The sequence below is a fragment of the Ammodytes marinus genome (genome assembly GCF_949987685.1).
Source record: "Ammodytes marinus genome assembly, chromosome: 13".
Lineage (NCBI taxonomy): Eukaryota > Metazoa > Chordata > Actinopteri > Uranoscopiformes > Ammodytidae > Ammodytes > Ammodytes marinus.
Window position 1 is genome coordinate 27,133,979 of NC_137217.1, and position 26,020 is coordinate 27,159,998.

Consider the following 26,020-nt stretch of genomic DNA (forward strand, 5'->3'; position numbering starts at 1 on the left):
CCGCCAATCTAGCTGACATATATGATTCTATATTGTATTTTGCTGCACATTTATTGTCAGTATTGTTATTGTTTTGCATTGTTTCTTTTCCTCCTTTCTCTTGCTATCCCTGCCCCGCCATCCCTTCACCCCCCCCTCCTAACCCCTCCTGCGCTTCCACTGCCGCAGAAACCTAGCCAGTAACACCTTAAATTGTTTCGCCGAGCACAACGAGCCAGGAAGGTAGAAGTAACACGAAATAATAGTCGCCACATGCAGCTGATGTATAATTCATGCATCAATCCAGCAGATGTGTTGTATAAAGTAATTAACTAATCAGAACAATCAGGAGAGATGGAAGGGGAGAGAGGGAGGGAGAGAGAGAGAAGCAGGCAGAGAGAGAGAGAGAGAGAGAGTGAGGGGCAGGCATAGAGAGAGAGAGAGAGAGAAAGAGAGAGACAGAGCAATCTCCAGATGCATCTGCTTGATGCGCCAAATGAAATCTGTCTGTCTTGGAGGAGCGCTTGCAGCAGGGAAAAAGAGCGGGAGCCTGTCTGTGTGTTCTGCTCTCTTTCTCTCTGGTTTCTCTGCCTGCCGCTCTGTCTCTATCTGATTGTGCCAGTGATTTGGCCAATTCATCAATATGTATTTTAAACAAGGCTTGGACTAATACATGGCAACCTCTATTTTTGGGGCGAAGTAATTTGTTCCCCAATACCCTAACATTAACACCCGAGGAGTGCCGAAACAATTATCCCTCAATGGATTGATTCACTTTGACATTGATTCCCAGTTTGAAGATTCTGCTGCTGTTTTCTGATTGGTTGGACTGTTTGTCGCAACACAAACAAAAGCATTTCAGGTTGTAGTCTGTGCTCTGGTCAATTGTTTCCTGACAGATTAATCAACCTCTTAGAAAATATAATGAGCAGATTAAATCGATAATGGATTTTTTTTTTATACATTGCCTTATTATGCTTTATTATGTATTCCATTCACCATTTTCAATCAATTCAAGTACTATGCTTTGTTTTGCCACATTGGTTCAAAAGCTTTTGAAACGATGGACATTGGATGGGAAAGTGTTGCAGTGTGGTGTAAAAATATACTGCACTATAACTTTAAAGATCAGTGTTATTTACCTGTTTGCTCAGGGAAATGTCCAACTCAACCAACTGTTTAAGTGGGATTAAATCATGTTTGATATTGTGTTTGCTGAATGTGTGGCTTGTTGTATTTGATCATTTTTTTGCGATTGGAGATACCATCAGATCCCGCTGGCTCTTCCTTTTTATATATTTGCCTCGTCTCCATCTTGAATTGTGTTTTTCTCATGCTCTCCCCTCCTCCTCCTCCCTCTCTCCATCCCTCCCCTCTGTCCCCGTGTCTTACCCTCCCTCCCTCCCCGCATGTCTCCTCTGTCTCTCCACAGTTGTCCTAAGCTGGAGGACCTGCCGCCCGAGCAATGGAGCCACTCTACAGTAAGAAACGCCCTCAAGGAGTTACTCAAAGACATGAATCAGAGCTCTCTGGCTAAAGAATGTCCCTTATCACAGGTGCTGAAGCCCAGTCTGCTTATTTAAAATAAAATAAAAAAATTAACGCCCAAACCCCCCACCCCCCCCTCCCCCGTCGCTACCATACTGCACAACAAAACAAACACCCCCCTATCTCCATCACCTTCGTCTGTTATCCTTTTTACTTATCACATGCCCTGAGTTTGATCGAGTGGGAAAGAGAATCGGCATAGAAAATCCAAATCAATGGCTATTGTCATTTGTTTTGCTGCAGGAATTTTATATTTTTTATTTTCGCCGCCCCCAACACACACACACACACACATAAAGCATCGGCAGCCAACGAGCAGAGCTGTTGTTGAACGTATGGTTATTGTTAGATAAACATTGGCCCCAAACCAGAACGATCTGGATTGTTTTTGTTCTTTTTTTCTCATTGAGTTAATTCCCCAACATTTCACAGCGCCGGGCTAGAGATATGAACGTTGACGTGTTAGGTGTTGTGTGTGTGTGTGTGTGTGTGTGTGTGTGTGTGTGTGTGTGTGTGTGTGTGTGTTTGTTGGCTGGGAGGTTAGATGGAAAGCACTCGTGCAGATATTGTATTAACAGGCAGTGTAGTCAGTATATCATGGAGGCAGCTATGGAGTGAAAGGCATGAAATGGCAGTATATCTCTCTCACAGGGGCCAATAATGTGTGTGTGAGTGTGTGAGTGTGTGTGTGTGTGTGTGTGTGTGTGTGTGTGTGTGTGTTACAGTGTGTGTAGATGTGTGTGCTTATTTGTGTATTCGCTTGAGTATGTTTGTGAAATGTATATTAACCTACAGGATGTGTGTGTGTTTGTGTGTGTGTGTGTGCGTGTGTGTGTGATAGTATTATTTGTGTCTCTTGTGTGTGTGTGTGTGTGTGTGTATATCTGTGTGTGTATGTGCGCGCGTGTGCGTTTTAGATCCAAGCGTGTGCGTATGTGCCTTCAGTTTGAAGCCAGCTCTCCTCCTAGGCCACCGTATGGTCACCTGGGGACCCTCATTTGCACTGCGCGTGTGTGCGTACGTGTGAGTGTGTTAGAGGGCCTGCTCTCAGTTTGTAGATGTGTGTGTGTGTGTGTGTGTGTGTGTGTGTGTGTGTGTGTGTTTGTGTGTTTAGCCGGGCATGAGCAGTGCGCTGATGATGTAAAGAGTCCCTGGGTGGCGTTCAGGCGGAGCCCAGCCCGGTCTGGTAATCACCCTGTTTACGGTCCATATGTGAAGACGGCTCAGAAGAGAGCACACGCTAGCTCAGAGGATCGAACACACAGCCATACTCACACACACACACACACACACACACACACACACACACACACACACACACACACACACACACACACACACACACACACACACACACTTCCTCAGATACACATTTACTATATTCACAAACACACACACACACTAGACTGAAATTAAGCTGAAGATTGTTTTAGTTTGCCAGCGAGGATGAAAGAAGGTCTTGAAAATATCTTGAAACTGAATCTGTTTCTTTATTCTCTCATATTGTTATGCAAGCAGCTTATCAACGCTTAACCGTACTAGTGAAACCAGTTTTCAGTACTGCCAGATTTAGTGTGGCAGATAAATCATGTGTTTTTATTGCTTTTGAGCCAAACCTTGTTTTACTTATTTATTTCATTGCCATGTCTGTTTATAAGGCAGCAAAGCTCAAATACTAATCCAATTCTTAAGAGAAATCGGCAGCTTTGCTATATGTAGATACTTCATACCCATGCAGATCTACATGTATCTGTTTGTGTTTTGTTCAAACATGGCTGCCATGATGACGGCGTTTGACATCTGTTACTCTGTGGGGTTTAATGTGGCCTGCTATACCCATAGAGCAGCGTCCCCCTCCCCCCCCCCCCCCCACCTCCCCTAACTAAACCCAATCGGTTTTGGAGGGCTGTCCCCACTTCGCCTCCACACATGGACTCCCTGCCCTCTGGCTATAGTGATGTCACTGTCAGTGTGCGGTCGGATGACAAGGTGAGAAGCCAGTTAGCATTAGGCCCTCCCTTCAGAGCTTTCTGTTTTGACCCCAAAATCAGTGAATTGAGTGGGAGGGGTAAGGGGCGTTGCAGAAGGTTTCGAAGATTGACACCTTTATTTTTAGGATTAGTGTTGACTTGATATTCTGCTGCGTAATCCCAGCGCGAACAGAGAGGCTAACACATGAGAGAGTGACAGCAGAGTGAGTGAATGAAAGAGAATTAGCTCACCTCTGAACATAGGGCTGTAGAGAGACGGGGAGAGGAGGGGTGGTGTAGGCAGGGAAGGGGAGGCTGGTAGGGGGGGGGGGGGTATTTTGTGAAATGCCGCTTTTGTCCGGGGCCCTTGTCAAACATTTAGTTTCATTCTTTTGTAGCGGGGTGTCACGCTTTTGTGTGTTTGGCCTACAAATGGCATGAGGGAACTCCAGAGAGAGAGCGAGAGAGAGAGAGAGAGAGAGACAGAATGTTTTCACTCATGCCCATTGTCACTTGGCTAGAGGAACTGAGTCCGACCCGCACACACATATCAAGCGGGCTTAAAGACTCACTGTTCATAGCTTTGAGATGCCTCTCCTCAAATGGCCAATCAGGCTTATATCATTAACTTGGATGTGCCTGTGTACTGACTAGAATTCACTTTAAAGTTGAAACATGTCAAGGTACTAAAAGTAAATACTTGTCGCGTGTAGACGCACATTCAAGTTAATTTATCATGTGATTCATGTGAGACTAAATGAACCTTTCTTGGATTATCAGGCTTATTATTTTTTTCCTCCTGAGGTTGCCACCAAGCTCAGAAACCCCCTTGCCCATGTTCAGCTGAAACTATGGCAACAAACGAGCCCCCCCCTCACTGCCACCACCTCGTCTTGCCCACCCCCTGCTCACTCTCACTGGGCGGCCCCTGATGCACCAGCTGCTGCGTTGCGTAGCAGCAAATAGTCATCTAAATGCCATCTTTGCAGGTCTTCACCACCCCGGCTGCCATTGGAGCAACCCAGTTGTAGCCGATGTATGTCTGTGTATGTGTGTGTCACAGAGGAGGGGGTCACCCCAGTTGAGGTGGTGGATTTGTGCCATAATTGAGCTGTGTTAGATGTTGGCGAGAGAACAAGGCACGGTGTTGCAAATGGGATGTGCTTTTTCCCCAGCTGATTCAAGACATCAGGCTAAGTTGGAGCGAGAGAGAAAGTGTGTGTGTGTGTGTGTGTGTGTGTGTGTGTGTGTGTGTGTGTGTGTAACCGCACCATGTGTGTTTGTCTGCAGGGGTTGTACTTGGTGTGTGTTTGCATTTGCCAGTGTGTGCGCCACACTCTTACAGCGGCAGCTGGGTGCCTACGGTACCTGCCTGCTGCACCGCTATTCTCTTACACACATGCACACACACACACACACACACACACACACACACACTCCTTCTCTCTCTCCTTCCTGCCTCCCATGATGGGGAGTAGAGTAGATGTTGGGGACCGATAGTAGCCCAATGCCACTTCCTGGTCTTGCTGATAAGCTCTCTGTGCTGCAGATGGCTATCACTTAAAGCGTCCGCACACACATGCTCATGGACAATTTTAGTACACGCACACACACACACACACACACACACACACACACACACACACATATATATACACACACACACAGCCATGCTACCTGTTGACAAGCCTTAGCAGGGCCCTCCCGCTGGCACCGCAGTGGCAGCAGAGGCTCTGGTTATCTGCTTGATTTCACTTAGTGCGTATGCATGTGTGTGTGACAGAGCAGTGGGGAGGGCGACAGGGAGAAAAGGTGTGTTTGTGTGTGTGTGTGTGTGTGTGTGTGTGTGTGTGTGTGTGTGTGTGTGTGTTGTTTCCTTCTCTCGTACACGCAGGGGCCCCCTGTGAGAGGTAGAGTGATGTATTGAGGGAGAGGGCTGATTAATGAGGAGCGTTTATTAGAACATCTGTGTCAAAGATGGCGGAGAAAGAGGGAGCGAGAGAGAGAGGTAGGGAGAGAGGCACACCGTCTTGTGCTGGCCTCCTGTTTGTTGCCTGGAGCTGCTTTAGCCCAGATATACTGTAAATAAAACATGTCAGACTGGAGGAGAGGAGTTCATTACCCCACCGACTTAAAGGAGAATTATTCTTTCTTTAAATACGCGGGTTTTCTGATGGATCTTTCAGCTCGGGAGTTTGGCTACACGGAACCAGGTCAAACTGGAATGTGTGGTTTGTTACTTTACCTATATTCCCATCCGATTCTGAATTACACGCCGGCTTTAGCACATTATAAGGCATAAGGATGGACTTGAAGTTACTGTTTCCCAGTGTCAATATAACATCTATCCAAAAGAAGGAGCTGCTTCATGCATAAATGTATGACCCATTTAAAAGGGCAATTCTGACTGCCCTAACCCTAACCTGAACTCTATCGTGGGTTTTCATTAAATGAAAGCGTCTCTCAGTGTATCTATAAAAGACGGCTTTGTTTTTAACAAGTCCCAAAGCAGACCTCTCTTCACCCTCCTGTTTTCCACCATGATGGCGGCACCATGCACCGCCGCGCGCCTGGCGCAATTTCACACCCATCTGTATTGGGAAAAAAACAAAACAAAAACTAAACTCCAAGAAATACGCAGCTCAATGGATGTGACACAGTGCGACCACATAATGACTCACTCCCTGGTAGAAGCAGGTATAGTGAAAGTCCATGATTATTTACTGCTTGTTGTGGTCTCTTAATTGCACCGAGACTTGGCCTCTCCAAAGCTCAGTCAATGTCTTTGAGAACTCCATAGCTTTTATAAACTCTTGTTGTGTCTTTTAAACATCCCAATACAATTTATTTTGTCCTCCCACTCTTTGGGATATTGCAAGAAGCTGGTTAAAATAATGCTTAAAGCTGACTGAGGCTTTTGCTTTTAGTGCATCTAAAAGCAGCTTGACAAAGTCCTTTTAGATCCTCCACTGAGCTTTGCCCGCATATGTTATGTTTTTTAATTTGTTCTGTCTACTACACCAATTGGGGTCTGGTTGAACATGTGTTAGACTACAGGGTAGGGACATAAGGTGCATGCAGCTTTAAGAACGAGGTTGTGAGTTCAGGGTTAGATCAACCTTTCTAATAGCAAAGTGGCCCTCATTTACCCTTTTGTGCAGAAACACTGGAACCAGAATCAACCTGTACCAGTTCATTGTGTTCACACTGCTCACACCGCTCTGCCAGAAGGTGTCCCCCCCCCCCCGCCATCCTCCAAGCGCATATATTATATATTAAAAAGGAAATGTTAAAGATGGCATACCTGTAATTTGAAAACAGATGGTTTGGTTCCTTTGAATATTTATAACAATCAAAAACAATTTCTCCTGCACCCACCTCGCTATTCGCCCCAAGGCCGGCAAGGTGTTAAAACATTCATTTTAATGAAACTAGAAAGGAAAAAAAATACTGCCGCTTTGTTATTTTTTTCTGTGGCGAATAACGAAATTTGAAATAGAATGCAAAGGTAGCACACACATGCGTTGGTGAATGAATAACCCGCCATCTTCTTTTCATTTTGAAGGTAAATCTCTTTCTTGTCGCATTTTCTCAATATCAACAGACTAGTTGACCTTATAAACGACCCACTCTGAAATAACATAAAATAAACAATTCAGACAAACTCAAAGGCATTTGATAAAGAAAAAAGAACAGATGAATCCGTGTTTGATATAATTTATTTCACCTTTTAGAAGAGGGGATCCCAAATTTCTGCATGTCTTTTCATCTTTTATTTTTATTTTTTTAGCGCCGGCTTCTTTAACCGTGTCCCTATCTTTTATTTGTTTTGACAAGCCACAGTGTTACTGCATGTTTCACAAGCTTTAATATTATGTCTGCATTCTCCACAATGACAATCTAAAGTCTCTCTCTCTCTTTCTCTCTCTCTCTCTCTCTCTCTCTCTCTCTCTCTCTCTCGCTCTCACTCTCACTCTCTCTCTCTCTCTCTCTCTCTCTCTCAATCAATCTCTCTCTTTCAGAGTATGATTTCCTCCATTGTGAACAGCACTTACTATGCAAATGTGTCGGCGGCGAAGTGTCAGGAATTTGGGCGCTGGTATAAACATTTCAAGAAGACAAAAGATATGATGGGTAAGCAAAATGGAGGGCCGCAAAGTATGGCGCTCACACTTTTGTCTCTTTGCTCACTCGCACACACATACAGTCACTCACACACACACACACACACACACACACACACACACACACAGTCTCACACACATTGACACACGCACACACCAGTCGTCATTCCCTAACCAACCGTCTCTTTGTCTTCCTGCCGTTGCATGAAGCAGAAATACATTTTTATCTCGTTATCTAATAATTCATGATTGCTCATGATTGCTCCTCTCCTTGTTTTACAGTTGAGCACAGTGTTATCTTTGATTTATTCATCATTGCTCTAACTAACACTAATGCAAGAGCCAAATTGAGGCTTCTGTTTTAAATATAGATATGTGTTTGTTTGTGAGCGTGTATACCGCTTTGGTCTCGCCATGGACAAAAGACAGCACCGACTTCAACCAGCCACCGCCTAGTCTGAAATTCAATTAGATTATTATCTTATCAACCGACTAACAACGCATGCTTTATACTATCTAAAGGAAAAAAATCCCCTTTGACCCGACAGGAAATGAGGTCATACGATACCAGCAGCACCCCAGATGGATATAGAGAAATTCCGGTTTATTTTTATGTCTTTTGATTAAGCAGAACACCATGCCCCAGAAGGCAGTGTAATGTCACGATATTAGCTTTAACAATCTGTTGAACAATCTTTTTTTTTTTTGCCTGCGCGCCACTGCTTGCACTGATGACAGACGAGATATTGTATCAAACTGTTTTCACAGCCTCCATGCAAATAGCGCCTTGTGATCGTATCTTATCATAGGTTTTTTTTTCTTCTCTCCCTCTGTTAAAGTAGCAACATACGCTTGGGACATTATTTACTTCAGACCTAGCTGCTGTACTCGTCGTGTATTATCTTAGCATACTCCTACACATTTTCTTGTCATAATTGTTTTCAATTGGGCTTTATTCGCCCTCAAATGGGGCCACGGCAGCTGCCAGTGTGGCCTCAGTGACGCTGCTGTTTTTAAATGTCATATTTCTGCTTAGCTGGAGTGGGAGTGTAAAGTACTGTAGAAAAAAACAAGCTTTTAACCCTGTGTTTTCTTTGCTCTCAACCCTCCACTGTATGTTGTGTTTGTGTGTGTGTGTGTGTGTGTGTGTGTGTGTGTGTGTGTGTGTGTGTGTGTGTGTGTGTGTGTGTGTGTGTGTGTGTGTGTGTGTGTGTGTGTGTGTGTGTGTGTTTGTGTCCTGCCATCTGACTGTGCAGGCATGCGCCAACCCTCCCAGCTGGAGGGCTACCTGGGGACATGTGTCCTCCGTGAGAGCCCACGTGCCAATGCACTAGGTATGTCGCAACACGGGCACACACACACAAACACAAGAGTTCACACAAACATATCAGTTTTTTTGTCATTTTATTTTATTTTTTTACATCAAAGGACATTGCATTGACAAAAACAATTCTTTGGCGACCCACCATATTCATAACCATGACCATGACCTGCAAGCTTAACCCAAACTCAAACCTAAACCTAATGGAACAAACAAGCTTTAAGTCTGAAACTGGTGTTTGTTTTGTGGTGTGGACCTGGTTTCGTCACCATAAATTGAGTGTGGGAACTGTTTTTTGATAGATACTTTAGGACATAACTACATAAACACACACACACACACACACACACACACACACTGAACTGTTTACACAACCTTGCTGCCTAATGTCAATTGCATGTCTTGCCGAAACTGAATCTCAATTATAATCCTAATCTAAATCCGAACATAATATTGCATTATAATGTCATATTAAAATAAAATAAATTACGTTCTTCCCATGAGCTCCAAATGACCGGACTATTCCTCTTTCGCCCTGCCTGACTCAACCTATAACCTAACTTTGAAAATGGTCACATCCAAATTAAATAAATAAATCACTTTTTAGCTCAAATACGTTCTTGTATTTTTTTCACCTTTTAGATTTTAAAGAAGCATGAACTGCTCAGTTTCTTTAGTATCACTCACTAAGCCCTGGTGATAACACAACCACTAACACATTCACAGAAGCAGTGATAACATCTCAGCATGTGCTCACACACATTCATACACATTCAACTCCAGCATCCACTTTACCATGTTAGCCAAACCACAGACTCAAAACCTTGGCACAGGAGCTTCAGGTGCCCACCGCCCGATCGCCCGCAGCAACCCCCCCTCGCCACCCCAACCTCAATATTCATGACGGGCTGCTGTCTGGCCACACAACTGTTATAACGGCAAGTTTGAAGGCCGGAAGAGAGAGCGAGAGAGTGGCACGGGTCATCCCTTTGCGCTTTGTGTGGTTGGCGTTAAAATGTGACTCTGCATATACGCTTCTCCACACTGCATTTAGCAAGCAGTTTACGCCTGAAGTCAAGGGGAATAAGTACCTGGTGGTCACAGGTATACTGGCAAGCTTCTGTTTCTGCGATGCCAACTGCAGCGGTGTCACCAGCCGCCAGCGAGAGTTGTGTGTGTCTCTCCTTTTTGACGTGGCAGCGTTAGTGCAGGGAAGAGAGAGAGTTAGGTCACTTTGTATGTCTCTCTGTCGCTCAATCTCTCTCTCACTCACTCACAGTCTCACACACACACACACACAAACACACACACACACAAACACACACCTCCCTCCCTCCCCATTCCCATTGTGTGTTTAATCCGGGGCTCTTTTGTGGCAGGATTCCACATGAGGACTCCCGCTTCTGTGGCAGCCTTTTTCTCCCAGGGCCTGCCATGCTCTTCTGTCACCCCTTCTCTTTTCAATTTGCATGGAAATGCCTCCGCGCGCCTGTGTGTTTGTGTGTTGTGAGCAATGCCCCCCAGCAGTCTGAGCTGAGCGAGCAAGCATATGCACACCCGCACACACACCCGCACACACACACACACACACACACACACACACACACACACACACACACACACACACACACTCACACACTTGCATATGAGTGAATAGACACACCATACCATCAGAGCCAGGGAATGCCAGGGATTATGGGAAGAGATGTGATTATTACCAAGATTTTTTATTTTTTTTTCCGCTTTTTATTTTCTTCCCCCCGCATCATTTGTTTTTCGACAAATGCTCAATAGACCCGTCTTGGCCGGGCGTTTTGTGCTTGTTGACAGTTTGAAGAAACAGGCATCTCAAACACCCGATTATTGTGGGTATTTTTGGAAAACATCCATGCACTTAATCTTTCATCTGACTGAAATATTCAGTTTGTTGAAGACACCCCACCCCCCCCCCCCCGCCCACCCCCTCCTCCTTTTACCCCCATAACAGCAATTTACTCTTTTCACAATCTCATGCCATGCTTTTTCTATGAGATGTGGAGGCCGCAGCACACTTCTAAGGTGTTAATGTTGCCATCCGAATGAATACTTAAACGCTGCCCCCTCACTCACTGACTCACTCACTCACTCAATCACTCAGTGCTCGCGAAAAGCCTCAGCATATATGAATTCCTTTAAAGAGAGGCGTAAACCTGAAGACATTCTGCTGCTGGTTCACTTGGCTGTGGGTAGCACTTTTAATGTTAAATCATTGTTTTCATCCTCTAAGCACATCAATTAAACCTGTCTTAAGATATTCCCCAGCAGCCATTATGGACTTAAGGATTCCCAAAGCCAGAGGTGCCGCAGAAAATCTCTCAAAAATGCCATTAAATGACGGCACATTGGATGATTTTTGTCTAACAGACGGGTTCAAGTCGAGTCTGTTTTAATGCGCTTAGACAAGGCCATTTTGCCAGGTGACACACTGTATATTTCGATTTACTCTGCGCTTCTGTCTCCATTCAATGCTCTCATTTGTATTTAGACCATCCTCAATGTCCTATTGGCAAGCTTGTGTTCCTTATTTTAAAATTTCTATTTTAAAATTAAGGATGCAAAGAGAGAATCAGATTTATCAGCTTTGCTTCTGCTTTTGTGTACACACACATCTATACACACACACACACACACACACACACACACACACACACACACACACTAATCATGTCTACACATACACACACAACTGTACCCTCCCTCAAAGTTGTTTTTGGGCCACAGACATTCTAAACTTAATTTCGGAGGCATGGTTGTGTGGTAGACACATGTCAAACACAATGAAGCTCTTTTATGTGCATTTCCATTTTTTCCATTTTTTTTTTTTTTTGCCAGTCATTTGGCATATCAGCTGTTTCATATCCAATCAGGAAGGAAGAGGCTTGTGAATGGTATAAGTTTGTGAAAACTCACTGAACTTCTGCAATTTATTATTAGCTGTTTGGGTTTTTCTATTTATGCATCTGTGCTGAAAATATCTTCTCTTCCCATACTGTCACAAAAGTGTGGTTAGGATTCAGAGTTTGATCTGATGGAGAGCATATCAGTTTATTCAGAGCGTACGGCCATATGCACATTCAACTGATGTTCATTTTGCAAAAGAAGAAGGTTTGACTATTTTCTGATTCCAGATTACTTGTAGTTTGTTCCTCTCCTGTGTTTTCTTTCTGGCTTTAAAACCAATAATTGACCCATTAATTTCTTCCTATCTTACCCCTCTTCCATCAGACATGGACGGCTTGTCCGACCTGTCTCCGCCCGGCTCCAACCACAGTCACAACCACAACCACCTGGGCTTCTCCTCCCAGCAGCAGCAGCAGCAGCAGCCCATCCCAGGCAGCACGGCGGAGCAGACCCCCTCCTCTCCGGTTCCCCCTCTGTCTCACGCCGCTCCTCCTCCCCCACACGGAGGTGGTGTCGGTGGGCAGCCCGGAGGTCGGCAGCAGCCTCCTCCTCCACAGCTCCCCCCAGGCCTGCACCACCCAGGCCTGGTGTCCACTCCCATCAGCCCACAGCTGGTCAACCAACAGCTGGTCATGGCACAGATCCTGAACCAGCAGTACGCGGTCAACAGGCTCTTGGCGCAGCAGTCCCTGTCTCAGCAGTACCTCAACCACCCGCCGGTCAGCCGCGGCGGCTCACACAACAAGGCCATGGAGCCGCAGGTTTCCTCCAACACTGAGGTGTCTATGGAGATCTACCAGTGGGTCAGGGACGAGCTGAAGAGGGCCGGCATATCCCAGGCCGTCTTTGCCCGCGTGGCCTTCAACAGGACACAGGTGAGGATATCGAGGGGAAGGGGGGCGGGGGGGCTTCTCAAACTTTAAATTAGGAACTTTTAAATGTTTGTAAGAAAGTTTAATTTTTTTCCACTGACAGGAACATCATGTGTTTGCCAAACGGTATTAGATCAAAATTAACTCTGCTTCACCATCGTCACATTAACATTATTAATCTAACATAGTCACATGTAGGCAGCATAGGTGTCTTTAAAACAAAATAGTGCTTTGGTTGGCCGCTAGAATCACAGGAAAAATTTAAAGTTCCTCATAGCCACTTTAAATATTGATTGACTTTTAAAAATCTGGCAAAAAAATTGCCTGGTGAAACGTCACATTGAGAGATGCAGGATTAATTTTATATACATTTTAAAATGTTGGAAAGCTGCAGGTTGAAGCTTTTTAATGTAATGTAATTTTATTTTAACTTCATTTTTTTTTAATCTACCATTTTATGCCCCAATCTGACATATATTTACAAGGTAGTGAAACGTTTAGTGTACAAAAAGTATCTTTTTAAAAGAATCCCATAAAAAGGGCACTTAAAATTCCAGCACCACTAAAGTTTCAGGGTGTGACCGACTAAAAAGTGCACCCCAAAAAGAAATATCCTCTTACATTTTTCAACAATCCAGCTTTTGAAATCCATCTGCACAAAATACTATAAAATGGCATGACAGCAACTTGTCTGAAAAGGAAATACATCCCATTCAGAAGTCATTAAACAAATTCATAGGACCTCTTTACTAAGACATACTAAGAAAAGGCCTTTTGTTTCAATGGCTTTATTTCCACTTCTTGTATCTAATTCATAATTCTCACTCTGGTAATCGAGCACCTCTACTGTACTTTCAAGACAGCTGGCAGCCTGCCATGTGGAAGACCCAGGCTCGGTCATTGCGTGCGATCCTCTCCCTGCCAAAATATGTGGATTCACTTGATAGTCGGAGGCCGTACACACACACACACACACACACACATTCACACACAGAAGTCAGTGATAGTGTTTAAAGAAATACCGTCTGTATTGGGGAGGTGAAAGGAGGTGACGGCAAACCTCATTACGACTAAATTTGCTTTGAAGTCTCTGTGTATGAAAAAGGAAGAAAAAAAACAGCATGTGATTAGGATCTATTAGAATTTAAACGTACAACAGCCCCTCCTCTCTCACCCTACCACCCTTTAAAAAAAAAAGTTGTGCCTGTGTTGTTGTATGGTAGAGTGAGTCAGACAGTGGGCTTTTTGTGCGGACTGGCAAGCTCTCCCACACACAAACATAGTCTTATCTGTGGCTGATACAAGGAATTAGCCCAATGTGCAGTTTGGAGAGTTAGCCTTCGGAGGATTATTTATTAGGCATCTGTTTTTTTTTCCACAAGTCTGTGTTAATAAAAGTGTATGTGTGTGTCTGTGTGTGTCTGTGTGTGTGTGTGTGTGTGTGTGTGTGTGTGTGTGTGTGTGTGTGTGTGTGTGGCTGTGTGTGTGTCTGTGTGGCTGTGTGTCTGTGAAGGAACTGAGGCCTTTTTTAGAAGAAGAAATAGTTTGAGCAAAGAGATAGACAGAATGACTTGATGATAAAGAACGATAGGCATGTACACTACACACTAAAGAATGCAGACACGGTATGCCACTAATCTATCGCCTGAATACTTGAAAGTCCCCTTTGCCATAAAAACGTCACTCTCGAGTCGAATGCGTTAACACTTGTCTGGATACCGCACACCTACTATAGTAAACATATAGTTGACACCTATAGTTGTGTACATTTTAATAGCACATTCTTGTCAGCTCTGCTCATTTCCTAAGAGAACTTGAACGTTTAAAAATAAAATAAAAAAGCACAAGTGTTTTTCCCCATTTATTACCAAATCACACCTATTGATGGCGAAAGAAGCGCAGCGACAGTTATCACAGTGTGTGGCCAAGAGCTGATGAAAAGGCCCAATCACACGCATTCTGATAATGGAGTCATCGCCGTCTCATAATGATGGAATTGAAACGCTATTGAAAAGTAAACAGAGGAGACACTGATTGCCCGTCGCACTAAAAGACTTTCATATCGCAGGAGAGTGAGTGGCTGAGGCTCTTATCCAGAGCAACAGAACGCTTTCTTACATTATGTCCAAGATCTGCAAAAAATAAACTACATGCAGTTAAGTGTAGTGGGTTCAGAGGCCACACAAAAGTAGTTTTTGTCAGCCGTGAATGAACGTCGATAAGGTGTTACCAACTGAATAAACAGAATTATATATTTTTTTTTTACTTTGAGACAAAAGCTCTGTAGGGAGTCGTGTAGAGGTATATAGAAGACGAGAGAGCGTGCTTTTACTTTGACGTGATTTCATAACATTATTAACGGAAGCTCAAGTGTAGAGAAAGACCGCAGAGAAATGAATGTGAGGGAGGCTTAGGCTTTTATTATTATTTTTTATGTATTTATATATTGAATGTTGTGTGTCCACATGATCAAAATAAACTAAACTAAAACTAGAAGAAACACTGGGGACGGTCTAGTAGTTTACAGTTTAAGCGGGTGTCATCTCCATTGTCATTAGAGTTTCCATTTACTCTCATGGCTCTCCTTTACTGTCTTATTAAAGAATCCCTCTAATGTTATTCTCCTCTCCTCCCACACACCCATCCACTCACACAGGGCTTGCTGTCTGAGATTCTCCGTAAAGAGGAAGACCCTAAAACAGCCTCTCAGTCTCTGCTGGTCAACCTACGTGCCATGCAGAACTTCCTTCAGCTCCCGGAGGTGGAGCGCGATCGCATCTACCAGGACGAGAGAGAGCGCAGCCTGACCGCGGCCTCTGCTATGGGGGCTGCTCCGCTCATTAGCACCCCACCCATCAGACCGCTACAGGTACAATAGATGTGTCCCTTCACTTTGAATGTTTTCTGTGTTTATGTCATGGATATACATTTCCATCAACATAAACTGAGTAGGAGCTGATGAGTGACTTACAAACATTAAGGGTTCAGGTTAGGTTCCTTTATTAGTACCCAATGGTAAATGTGTTCAGACAGGGTAGAGCTAAACAAGGAGAGTAACAACAATATAACATTAGTTGAAAAGAGCCTACATCATAACCTGATGTATACATGAAAAATCAAAATAAACATTCAATCAGACCTCCATACAATACAGTAGACAGCAATGGAACAGTACAACCACGACAACCATTTCTCTAACGTCAAGAGTTAAAGGGCAGATCTATGTCTTCAAGTATCTCCGGTGGTGTAGCTGTAGATGCCTGTGTGTCATGCATGGCAACGCAGTGTTAAGCATCTGTAAACATTTGTTGCATTTACTTTTTCAGATCACTTAATACACATTTTTCTGGTGTTACTGAATAGGGAATGATTAGCATTTGCTCAGTTATTTGACCCAGGAAAGCCAGCCGTAGCCCAAACGTGTAGTTATTCTGGGATGATAGCAATCCAGTTAGTCAGTAGCCTAACTAACTAATTAAACCACTTATTATAAAAAAAAATCCTCTAATGCACAATCTCGTTGCCAACGCGGGCCATCGCCTACCATTTAAGTTATCTAGCTGCACTGTGAAGCATTCTGTTGTCTGCTCTGCCCGTTGAGGGTTAATGAGATCATTTCCCCCGACAGAGATGCTTTGATTCAGAGGAAATATTTTTTATATAACTAACAAGACTTCCTGCACCAACTCAGACCAAAATAAAAAAATTCCACTGGCGGAAAATTAGAGCATAACACATTTCTGAATGGTAACTTCATATTAATGATTGAGCAAAAGTGTAGCTATGATTCAGATAGTGAAATGACAAACTGTAAAAAAATAAATCATGCATTCATTATATAACAAAACATCTTCATAGAAGGAGTCCAGTGAACTGCATAGTAATTGTTTGGTATTCTGTGAATGCATGTACTGGAGTGAAGGGTGAGAACAGGTATGCAAGAACAGGTTGTTTTTCTAAGCTGCCGTGATTCACTGTCTGTCTTTGTGGTGGCGACATGGACTGAGTCCAAGACATGCGTAACAAAACAGATAACTGCTATGCGAGGTCAAACCAAATGTCAAGCTTTTTTTCTATTATTTTACACTTTCATAGTGTGAAAAGTGAGTATACATTACAAATAGCTTGTGTTGCAGACATTTTGCAAACACACTCACTAGCCCACTCTGTTTATATGTGACAGCAAGCATGCATATGAGTGCCTCCCTAGCATAGCACACCTCTGCATTATCACCCATTGTATCAGGCTACAACCTGTTTGGAAACACATGTAATTAATATGAGCCCATTTATCCCATCAACGTGCACATACTTTACATTCATACATAAATCGTCCCCGCCCTCGCCACACAGGTGAAACGGGTGCACAAATGACAGATAATTTTGAGTGCTAATTTTGACCTTTTATCCTGCATTAGGAGGCATTAACAGCCTTTCCCAATTTTAGAAATAAAGCTCAGTCTGTAATGACGAGCCCCTCGAAAGATCAAACGTAATTTTAGTCGGTCCCCGTTTTCCAAAAAATCCCTGCGACAACTTCATACCCTCGCCCGCAAATCAGTGTCCCTTCATTGGAAAGGTATGTGGCAACTTCTTCTAGCACTTAAGCCCATTAGAAGTGCGGTCAGCTGCATCTGGGAGGTGAGAGGGGCCACACAAAGGCCTCCTCTGTCCTGTGCCTGGTGACAATTTGGCTTTTATTTTGGTGAGGAAGAAAGGCAAAGACAGAAACACAGGGCCACCCATCTCCAAAGCGGAGCCTACTTCCTGAAAGTCCTCAGCGTGTGGTGGCAGTCGCTGTCTTTTTACAAAACTGAAAAAAGAAAGAGTTGCATTCTGAAGCAACGGTGCCGAACTTAAACGGGGCCACTTTGTGTCAGTTCATCCTTACAATAGAAAGGCTGTGTCAGCGCCGGACAGGCATTCATAGTTGGAGAGTTGGACCCTTTTTTATTTTGCACAAGGCTTTAATAGCCCACTGTTAATGTTTTTTTTATTAACATCCCAGAAGCCGAGATAAGGATTTGGACCTACGGGTTTTTAGATTTGCAGTAATCGCATCAGGTGAATTAGAGATGGGTGATCCACTTACAGAATGAATGGCCTTTTAGCATATCCGAGACCAGCTTACACAGCTGTGGAGATAGAGGACAAAAATCAGAAATAGATTTGCAGGCTGAACAATAACCACAGTGCCATACTACGCCATGGTATATAATCTGTAACTACTGCAAACATGACCCAAAACTCAAATCCTCTGGTGGTGTGTGTGTGTGTGTGTGTGTGTGTGTGTGTGTGTGTGTGTGTGTGTGTGTGTGTGTGTGTGTGTGTGTGTGTGTGTGTGCTTTCTATTTTCACATCACAACCAATTCTGTTGGCACATCAACAGAATATCTTCTATCGCCTAATATACTCTATACCTGTATATGACTTAAACCCATTGACATTTATCATTGTAGACACACAAGGCAATTCTCTCACGCACACACAGCCGCCACCCGTACACACGTCGTTCGCACACACTCATGCACCTGGCCATCTGCCAGCCTCTCTCCTATGGAGCAATGCGGTGTGAATTTAAGAACATAAATCAGCCAGGGTGGCAATCCAGTCAGAGACAGAGGAAGGTTTTTTTTATTTTTTTTTATTGGCCTCATAAAAACAGATGCAGAGGTATGTTTTCTCTCACGTGTGCCGATGGGTCGGTCCCAGAGCCAGTTAGTGCACGTCCCAAGCCTTAACAATTAGCCCGACATGGTAACCTAGCGCCTAGGCTGACAACGAGCCCACGTCGGGGGCTATCGTAAAAAAAAAACTGGGATGAAAGGCCCACATGATAGCTCAGACATTCCAGGTACACCACAAATGTGAGAATTAAGTGATTTGTTTTTTGAACACATGAAAGAGTTGGTATGAGGTGTCTAGACCAATACTTGAATGACTTGTCAATGAATATATATATTTTTATTTTCTTGAGAACAGGGCGTATCATGAGTGGGTGGCTGTTGGTGTAATTATGTTTTATTTGAATGCCGTATACAGTACTCACTTGTACTCGCTCATGTACCCAGCCCTGTCGATGTCTCCTTTTCTAAAGGGCTCGTATGGAATGATTCATATGCTAATAGCTCTTGGGTAATGCTTTTATTAGGAGACGTGTTACTCTTGTCAAAGAATGTTTTGTCAAGATGCAACAAGCCGCTGAGTGAAGATGATTTGATTTCGCTTGTCTGGCGTTTATTTTTTAATCAGCAGCTCAACATTTATTTCGCACAACACAAGCGTTTTTTGAGCAAAGTGTAATCTAGACTCCTACAGTGTGTGTGTGTGTGTGTATGTGTGTGTGAGTGTATAGTCAGAATATTACCTTTTAGATCTCCTTTCTTGAGTCTAAACAAGAGTGTTTGTGTTCTGTGCTTCAGACTCTGCAGCCACGGAGGGAAGACTGCAACAGCGTTCGGCCCGAGGACTGGAATCCCAGAATCCCCGTGGGCATTTCTCCTGTGAGCAAATAACTTTGACCCACGCCACCTCTCCAACCACACACACACACATTCTCACAGACAACACACACTGCCGCCTATCATCTCGCAAAATCTCTATTCAGTATTAACAGTACATGTTTATAATGTCAGCATATGAATTCATCTTTGAAGTGCAAAGCTAATATTTGCAATCTGATCAATGTATAGTTTACATTACATACCTTGTTGCTCAGTTACAAAAAACAAACGGACACACAATATTTAGTATACCAACTGTCAACGCATGACTCATGAGATACATCTATCAGGTAGAGCACACTTACCCAAATGTATCAATACAAAGGAGAATTCAATATCTGACACAATATTAGTTTCAAATGGTGAACAATTTCATATAGGATTTTTTTGTAATTTTATTTTCTCTTCCCTCTGTAAACCAGATGAAACAGTCGCCTCTTCCCAGCGAGTGGAACGGCAAAACGGAGAGCTGCATTCTAAACATCAACTCCACCATCTACGATGAGATCCAGCAGGAGATGAAGAGGGCCAAAGTGTCCCAAGCGTTGTTCGCAAAGGTGGCTGCCTCCAAGAGCCAGGTACAGAAACACACACTTTAACACCTCGCTGATTTAAAAAAAAAATCAAATAAATAAGGCTCTCAGGACAACCTAAAGCAGGTTAGCATTGTCTTCAAAAAGAAATGGGATTTTGAATCAAGCTTTCTTTCTTCTTATTTACCACGAAGCTCAAAAGAAATCGTCAATCCAGTCTGTGAAAACCTTTTGTCAAACACATATCACTTACCTGCTATTGTTTAAAAAGCAGCACAATATATAAAAGCTGTTAATCATTTCACACGCTCTTATTTTGTAAAGTAGCTCTGACAGCCGTATTGATGTGCCATAAATCTAAACCTGCGTACTCACACACACACTCGCCTCAAAGTGTCCACACACACACGCGCACGCACACACACACACACACACACACACACACACACACACACACACACACACACACACACACCAGTCCAACATTACAAAGATTATAAAATATTTGACACTAGAGGCGTATCTCATCATAATAATCAAACAGCTAAGGGCAGAAAAAGTAGAAATCCATCCAGACCGTTTCAAAACTTGCCTCTTGGTGCATCCCTCCCCCTGCGATGATTAATGGACATAATGACACATGTCTTCTTTATTGTGGGTTTGGAATTTAGCAGCCGACTCTGTTTCAACACCAAACAAACCTGTTTATATTAAGCTGCTCTCGGTGAGACGAGGGGGGCCCCCTGTTATCTTCTACCAGAGAGAGCAGGGAGCTCACACAATGAACAGACAAGCTTGTGTGTGTGTGTGTGTGTGTGTGTGTGTGTGTGTGTGTGTGTGTGTGTGTGTGTGTGTGTGTGTGTGTGTGTGTGTGTGTTGGAAACAAAACCACACACACCACCAGTTTAACTGTTTATTAAAAGTCATTAAAAAAAAGAAAAAGACGTAGCACTAAGGAGTTATTATTATAGGTTTTCGTGCATGAGGCAGAGTCGGGAAGATTTTTCCACAATTGTTCTTGATGAAGGAGATGGAGAAATAGATCACCGAGGGCGGAATAATCTAGACATATCTGCAAAGGCTTTATTTTATTCCTGCTGATTAGGATGATTATAGCCCCAGATAGCTTTGTTTTACCAAATTGCAGTTTGATGCACAAACCACTGTTTTTGTTCAGGAGTTCAAAGCCTCCGTGGAAGGCGGTCGCAGTATTACCTCGCGCATGTCTCCCTCCCCTCTCCTCTCTCTAAATGAAGGTTTGTCTGGGAACAGGTTTGGTGCCTTCTCCACCTCACTCTCGTCTTTCTGTCGGTGCCCCCCTCTCTACCTCTACCTTTCTCCCTCTCTCTCTCGTGTTCCTCCCCCCGATTTTTTTTGCCTCTCTTTCACGTTCCATTCATGGCAGGCGGGTGTGAATGTGAATTGAGCAGCAGATAAGAAGTGTGCTAATTATGCCAGTGAAAGGGGGCCTGGGAGAGCACTTATCTCCGGCTCCATCTCGTAATGGGCGCTCCCCGGGCAGCTGCTCTCCCCCCTTACTACCCAGCCGGCACTGCCACAGCTATACCAGTGCCGCCAGGCCAGGCCCCGATCCTATACCCCATCAGGACCCCTGAACCCCCAAAATATCAGAGAGCAGCACCCAGTTTTCAGTTGCCATTTACCACCAAAAATCATCTGAAGCATTTACCTTATTTCTTCTTCTTTTATTATTTAAAGTGGGACGAGACTGTACTTTTTGCTAATTTAGTGCAGCCTCACAATATGTGAGAACACGCAATGTATTTAATTGGATGTCATGAACTTTGCTATAGAGGGTTTTTCGAGTTTCTGTTGATGTAGAGATGCAATAATAATATTTCAATCAATCGAATACTCGATCCCTAGAACTTTTCTCTGGAACTATTTTGCTAATGAATCAATCATTTAAGTCCCTTTTTTTAAGCAAACATTCCTACCATCAGCTGGATTCAGTATTTCAATTGTGAGTATTGTCAGCTTTTCATTAGTTGTTTTATAAAATTGAAATTCAATTGAAATTCCTTGTAAATTGGACATTTGAGAAAATAATGGGTATATTAAAATACCCATCAGTTTCAGCCCTAGATATCAGCGTTTTTTTTCTGTTCAGTCTTTATTTTATCCATTAAAATTCACACATAGTAGAACAGTCCTAGGTACGTAAGGTGATGCTGTTTTGAAGGTAACTGATATGGGATTGTAGGTATCACTTAAATGCAGGCTTATTCCAGATTGTTGCTATGGCTGAAACTGCAAAAAAACCTGATTTCTTAATGTGACAAGAGAATTGTTTTGGTGGGAAGGACATTTGCACTAGTATACTAGGTGTCGTGTACGCCTGTGTTAATTCTTCATGAGCTTTTCTATAGTGTGAATCAGTCCAATGTATATTTAATAGATTTGTTGCAAAAACGACAGCTTGAGTCTAGAGAGGTTTGCTTGCTTGCAGGAAGGAAATAACAACTATCGGAGCCTTGTTGTAGAGTAGAGTGCCATGCGAGGGTTTGGGGGGGGATGTAGCAGTGTGTGGATGTGGTCTGTGATGGAGGATGGAGGATGGGCTGCTGGACTGGCAGCATGCCCATATGGGGTCCAGGGAAATAATCTTGGGGGGAGGGGTGTGTGGGTGAGAGAGGCCTCATCGCTGAGGTTGGCACGGTCCTATCAGCTCGCTGTGTGCGGTTGGTTCAACCTCGGCCTCTTCAGCTCAGCTCAGGATTTCCCAGCAATGCTTACGCAAGCAAGGGATCAGGCGACCAGTTGGTATCGGCCCTGTACATGTGTGGCTATGTGTTTCTTAGGGTATTTAGGTATATACATATGAGAAGGGAAGATGTGGAGCAATGGAGATTTGAATTGAGAGATGTGGAGTTGAAGGAGGTCATAGGCAGTAGTGGTCCTCTGGGTGGAAAAGCGCTAAACAGGAGTTTTACAGATTGGTGCATCCTTCACTAGGCTGTGTGTGTGTGTGTGTGTGTGTGTGTGTGTGTGTGCGTGTGTGTGTGTGTGTATTAAACTGTATATATATATATATATATAAATGTGCGTATGCTTCTCTGTGCATCCAATACAGGGTTTTTTCTGCACGGGCCCATCTGAATGTGTGTGTGTGTGTGTGTGTGTGTGTGTGTGTGTGTTAGTGTGTGCGAGTGTGTGTGAGGGGGGTTCCTGGAACGCAGCCATCCTGTCCTCTCTTAGGGCTCGTAACCACAGCAGGCCTCTGCCATCCCTTAACTGCCCCCCCAACCCCTCCCCTCCTCCTCTCACATATTCAATGTTGCATTTCAATCACTCTTTCCCTGCCACACATTCAGAGTAGCAGTGAATCTAAAACCCCGAGCCATATTAATTCATCAGATTAATGGCCGCCATTCACTTCAAGTCTGAGCATATGTATATTTTTTTAAGTAATCCCTGCAGCAATTGTGATTTATTAGGACAGATTTTATGTTTCCTCTTTGATACAAAGATTGATTGTCAATGATTCCAACCGATCAAAACCGCTCCAAGAATCTCCGTTTAGCTTCAGGAGATGCTACTGGTTCAAATCCAGCGATGGCGACACTGCCAGGAGTATATAGCAACAGTCGCCAAGACCGCCCATTTCATTTTCTTAGCCTGCAGAGGTTGCAAGCTATCATCTGGATAGCCTGGAGTTGATTCCGACATTATTAACCAGCTCAGTAGGGGCTAGTCAGTGCGCTATCAAGAAAAGCTACTGCGCTTTTGTTTTCATCCACGTTAACAGGGGGAGGCTTGCTGTGTTGGCTAGCCCGTCAAAGAGGGCGGCTCATGTTTAGCTGAGCGACGGGAGGGCATTCCCTTTGACACCACACTTATGTCCAAACATCCCTGACACTTCCTGAGAGAGAATTGCGCTAACGGATAGAATCAGAGTCCCCGCTGTCATAAAACAAGCACCCGGGGAGCCGCGCGCACCACGGGGGCTCAAAGCCCTCCGACTCCTCAATGACCAGAAGAGTACAGAACGCACCGACACCGCACTCTCTCTCTCCCCATTCTATCTCTATCTCTCTCTCTCTTGCTCACTCTCCCCTGGAAGAGGCTACGCTAATTAGCCAGGCTCTAATGAGACAGAATGGCACTGATCTGGTCCACCGCTGCGCCGCAGAGGGAGGGGGGAGTAGTGCAGTGAAGGGAGGGGGGGGTGTAGGGTTGGTGTGTGTGTGTGTGCCATCTGTCACCCTGTGCCCGCCTGGCACGCCACGGCAGTCCCTGGAGTGAAGGCTGGAGGGGGGATGAGGGCCCTGTCTTGTTGGTCTGGGAGGTGTGTGTGTGTGTGTGTGTGTGTGTGTGTGTGGGGAGGTGGGTGAGGTTTGGGACACGTGTGTGTGTGTGTGTGTGTGTGTGTGTGTGTGTGTGTGTGTGTGTGTGTCTGTGTGTGTGTGTGTGTGTGTGTGTGTGTGTGGAGGTGGGTGAGGTTTGGGACACTGATATGAGTATAGGAAGGGCGGGTGAGTGAATAACTGTAACTACTTCCTTCGTGTTTGGAAAATGACTAATTTCCTGTCTGGGGGTGGAATCTGCTCGGCGGGTTTACATGTTTGGGGAAGGGGGGGGGGGGCTTGCTTTGAAGGTTTTTTTGAATTTTTAATTTCAGATATTTGGCACATGACCCACTCGACCAGACCCACACACACATGACACACAGTCACACACACACACACACACACACACACACACACACACACACACACACACACACACACACACACCACTTCTATCAATCTGCTCCATCTAATGGCTGCTTAACAGGAAGGGCAGATGGCTGACCTTTTGGGTGTCTGTTTCTGGATTGTGACCGTTCAGAGGTTTGTCTGTCAGTGAGAAGCCACTTGGGGTCAGCGTGTTAGAAGTCGTGTTCTGCATGACGAGCCGTGTGCAAATGGCAGTAAATGGCATCCTAGATAGTTAAATGAAATCAGAGAAGACATTAGCAAATACTTTTTAATACCGGGCACTATTTAGGACTAAGTTTTGCTCCATTTTTCATAAGTTGTACTTTCCATCCTAGCCATCAAGACGTCTAAAAGTTGTTTTTGTGGGCTCACACTTCTCGCCAAAACTCTATCTCCCCTCAAATTAGGGAAGCGCGAGCATACCACAGCCCCTGGGGATCCGAAAGGGCCGTGACTGTTTATTAATTGATTTATTTATTTATCTCCCGTGCCTGCTTGGTTTATTAGGTTGCCATGGGAAACAAGCGAGGCCAGATCCCGCTCTATTATTAAAGACACAATTTCTTGAACTGGAGAACCCAGCTGTCTGAATAATTAATTTAGCGAATGAATTATCTTGCAAATGGTAAGGCTTTCCCCTCCCTCTGAAATGAGCCTTTCTCTTATTGTTTAATGGACAGTGGAATTCCCACCAGCCTGGTTTCCTCTCTCTCTCTCTCTACCTCTCTCTCTCTCTCTCTCTCTCTCTCTCTCTCTCTCTCTCTCTCTCTCCGCTATCTGTCGGACCCTCCTCCTCTTAGCAGGAGGCTGGGGCTCGCACTGAGCATGCCCAGAGCACTTTGTGTGTCTCCTGCCATCTCTCTCACTTACGCCTTACATGCCACCTCTCAACCCCATCTGTCTCCCATTGCACAGCCCGCTCCCTCCTCCTCCTCTAAACTATACTAAACTATGAACCTAACCTGACTGTCGGGACTCCAAATAGTCTTATCGTCATCACTCTCTAATGCGTTATCATGTGACAAATGTGTTCTACTATGAAGCAAGTGTGTGCCAGTTTTCTAGTTTTCTCAATTTGTACATCTCTAATAATTCACTAGCCTTCTATCAATTAGATTACTACTTCCTAAGGCCTAACCAGTGTTTATCCTACAAGCTACATGAATAACCTTACTAGTACCCCTTTGTTAGCTTGTTAACCAATGGTACCATTGGCCCAGTCACAGGCATATTGTATTGCTAGCTCTTCCTTTGCTCCAAATGCTCAGTAGCTAACTCTCTCTCCCACTGTCTCCACTCCTCCTGACAGACCACACAGGGCTTGTTCTGAGGCCCATTCTCGCTAATCTGATCAGGCAGGCAAATACGCCGGGAAAAGCGCTTTAATGATCCCCCTAATTACCTCAAGTCAATACCAACTGTATTATTAGACTCGGGGAAAATATTCCATTAGGGTGCCCCCCGTGGGAGTCCCCCCCTGCGCGTGCCCATGTCACGCGCGGCGCGCCC

The 26,020-nt window shown here is 44.2% G+C and overlaps 1 protein-coding gene across 3 annotated transcripts in view; it reads left to right on the forward strand.

The window, feature by feature from the left end:
* The window catches only part of satb1b (SATB homeobox 1b), a 62,747-nt gene that overhangs the window by 22,536 nt on the left and 14,191 nt on the right, over positions 1–26,020 (forward strand). For 2 of the 3 annotated variants that reach the window (XM_080039782.1, XM_080039781.1), the window contains exons 5-11: positions 1,412–1,535; positions 7,520–7,631; positions 8,878–8,955; positions 12,207–12,757; positions 15,411–15,623; positions 19,177–19,257; positions 19,680–19,835. In XM_080039782.1, coding sequence (XP_079895908.1) covers positions 1,412–1,535; positions 7,520–7,631; positions 8,878–8,955; positions 12,207–12,757; positions 15,411–15,623; positions 19,177–19,257; positions 19,680–19,835 — 1,315 coding nt within the window. The remainder of the gene's footprint in view (positions 1–1,411; positions 1,536–7,519; positions 7,632–8,877; positions 8,956–12,206; positions 12,758–15,410; positions 15,624–19,176; positions 19,258–19,679; positions 19,836–26,020) is intronic. The other variant, XM_080039783.1, reaches the window with a different exon arrangement.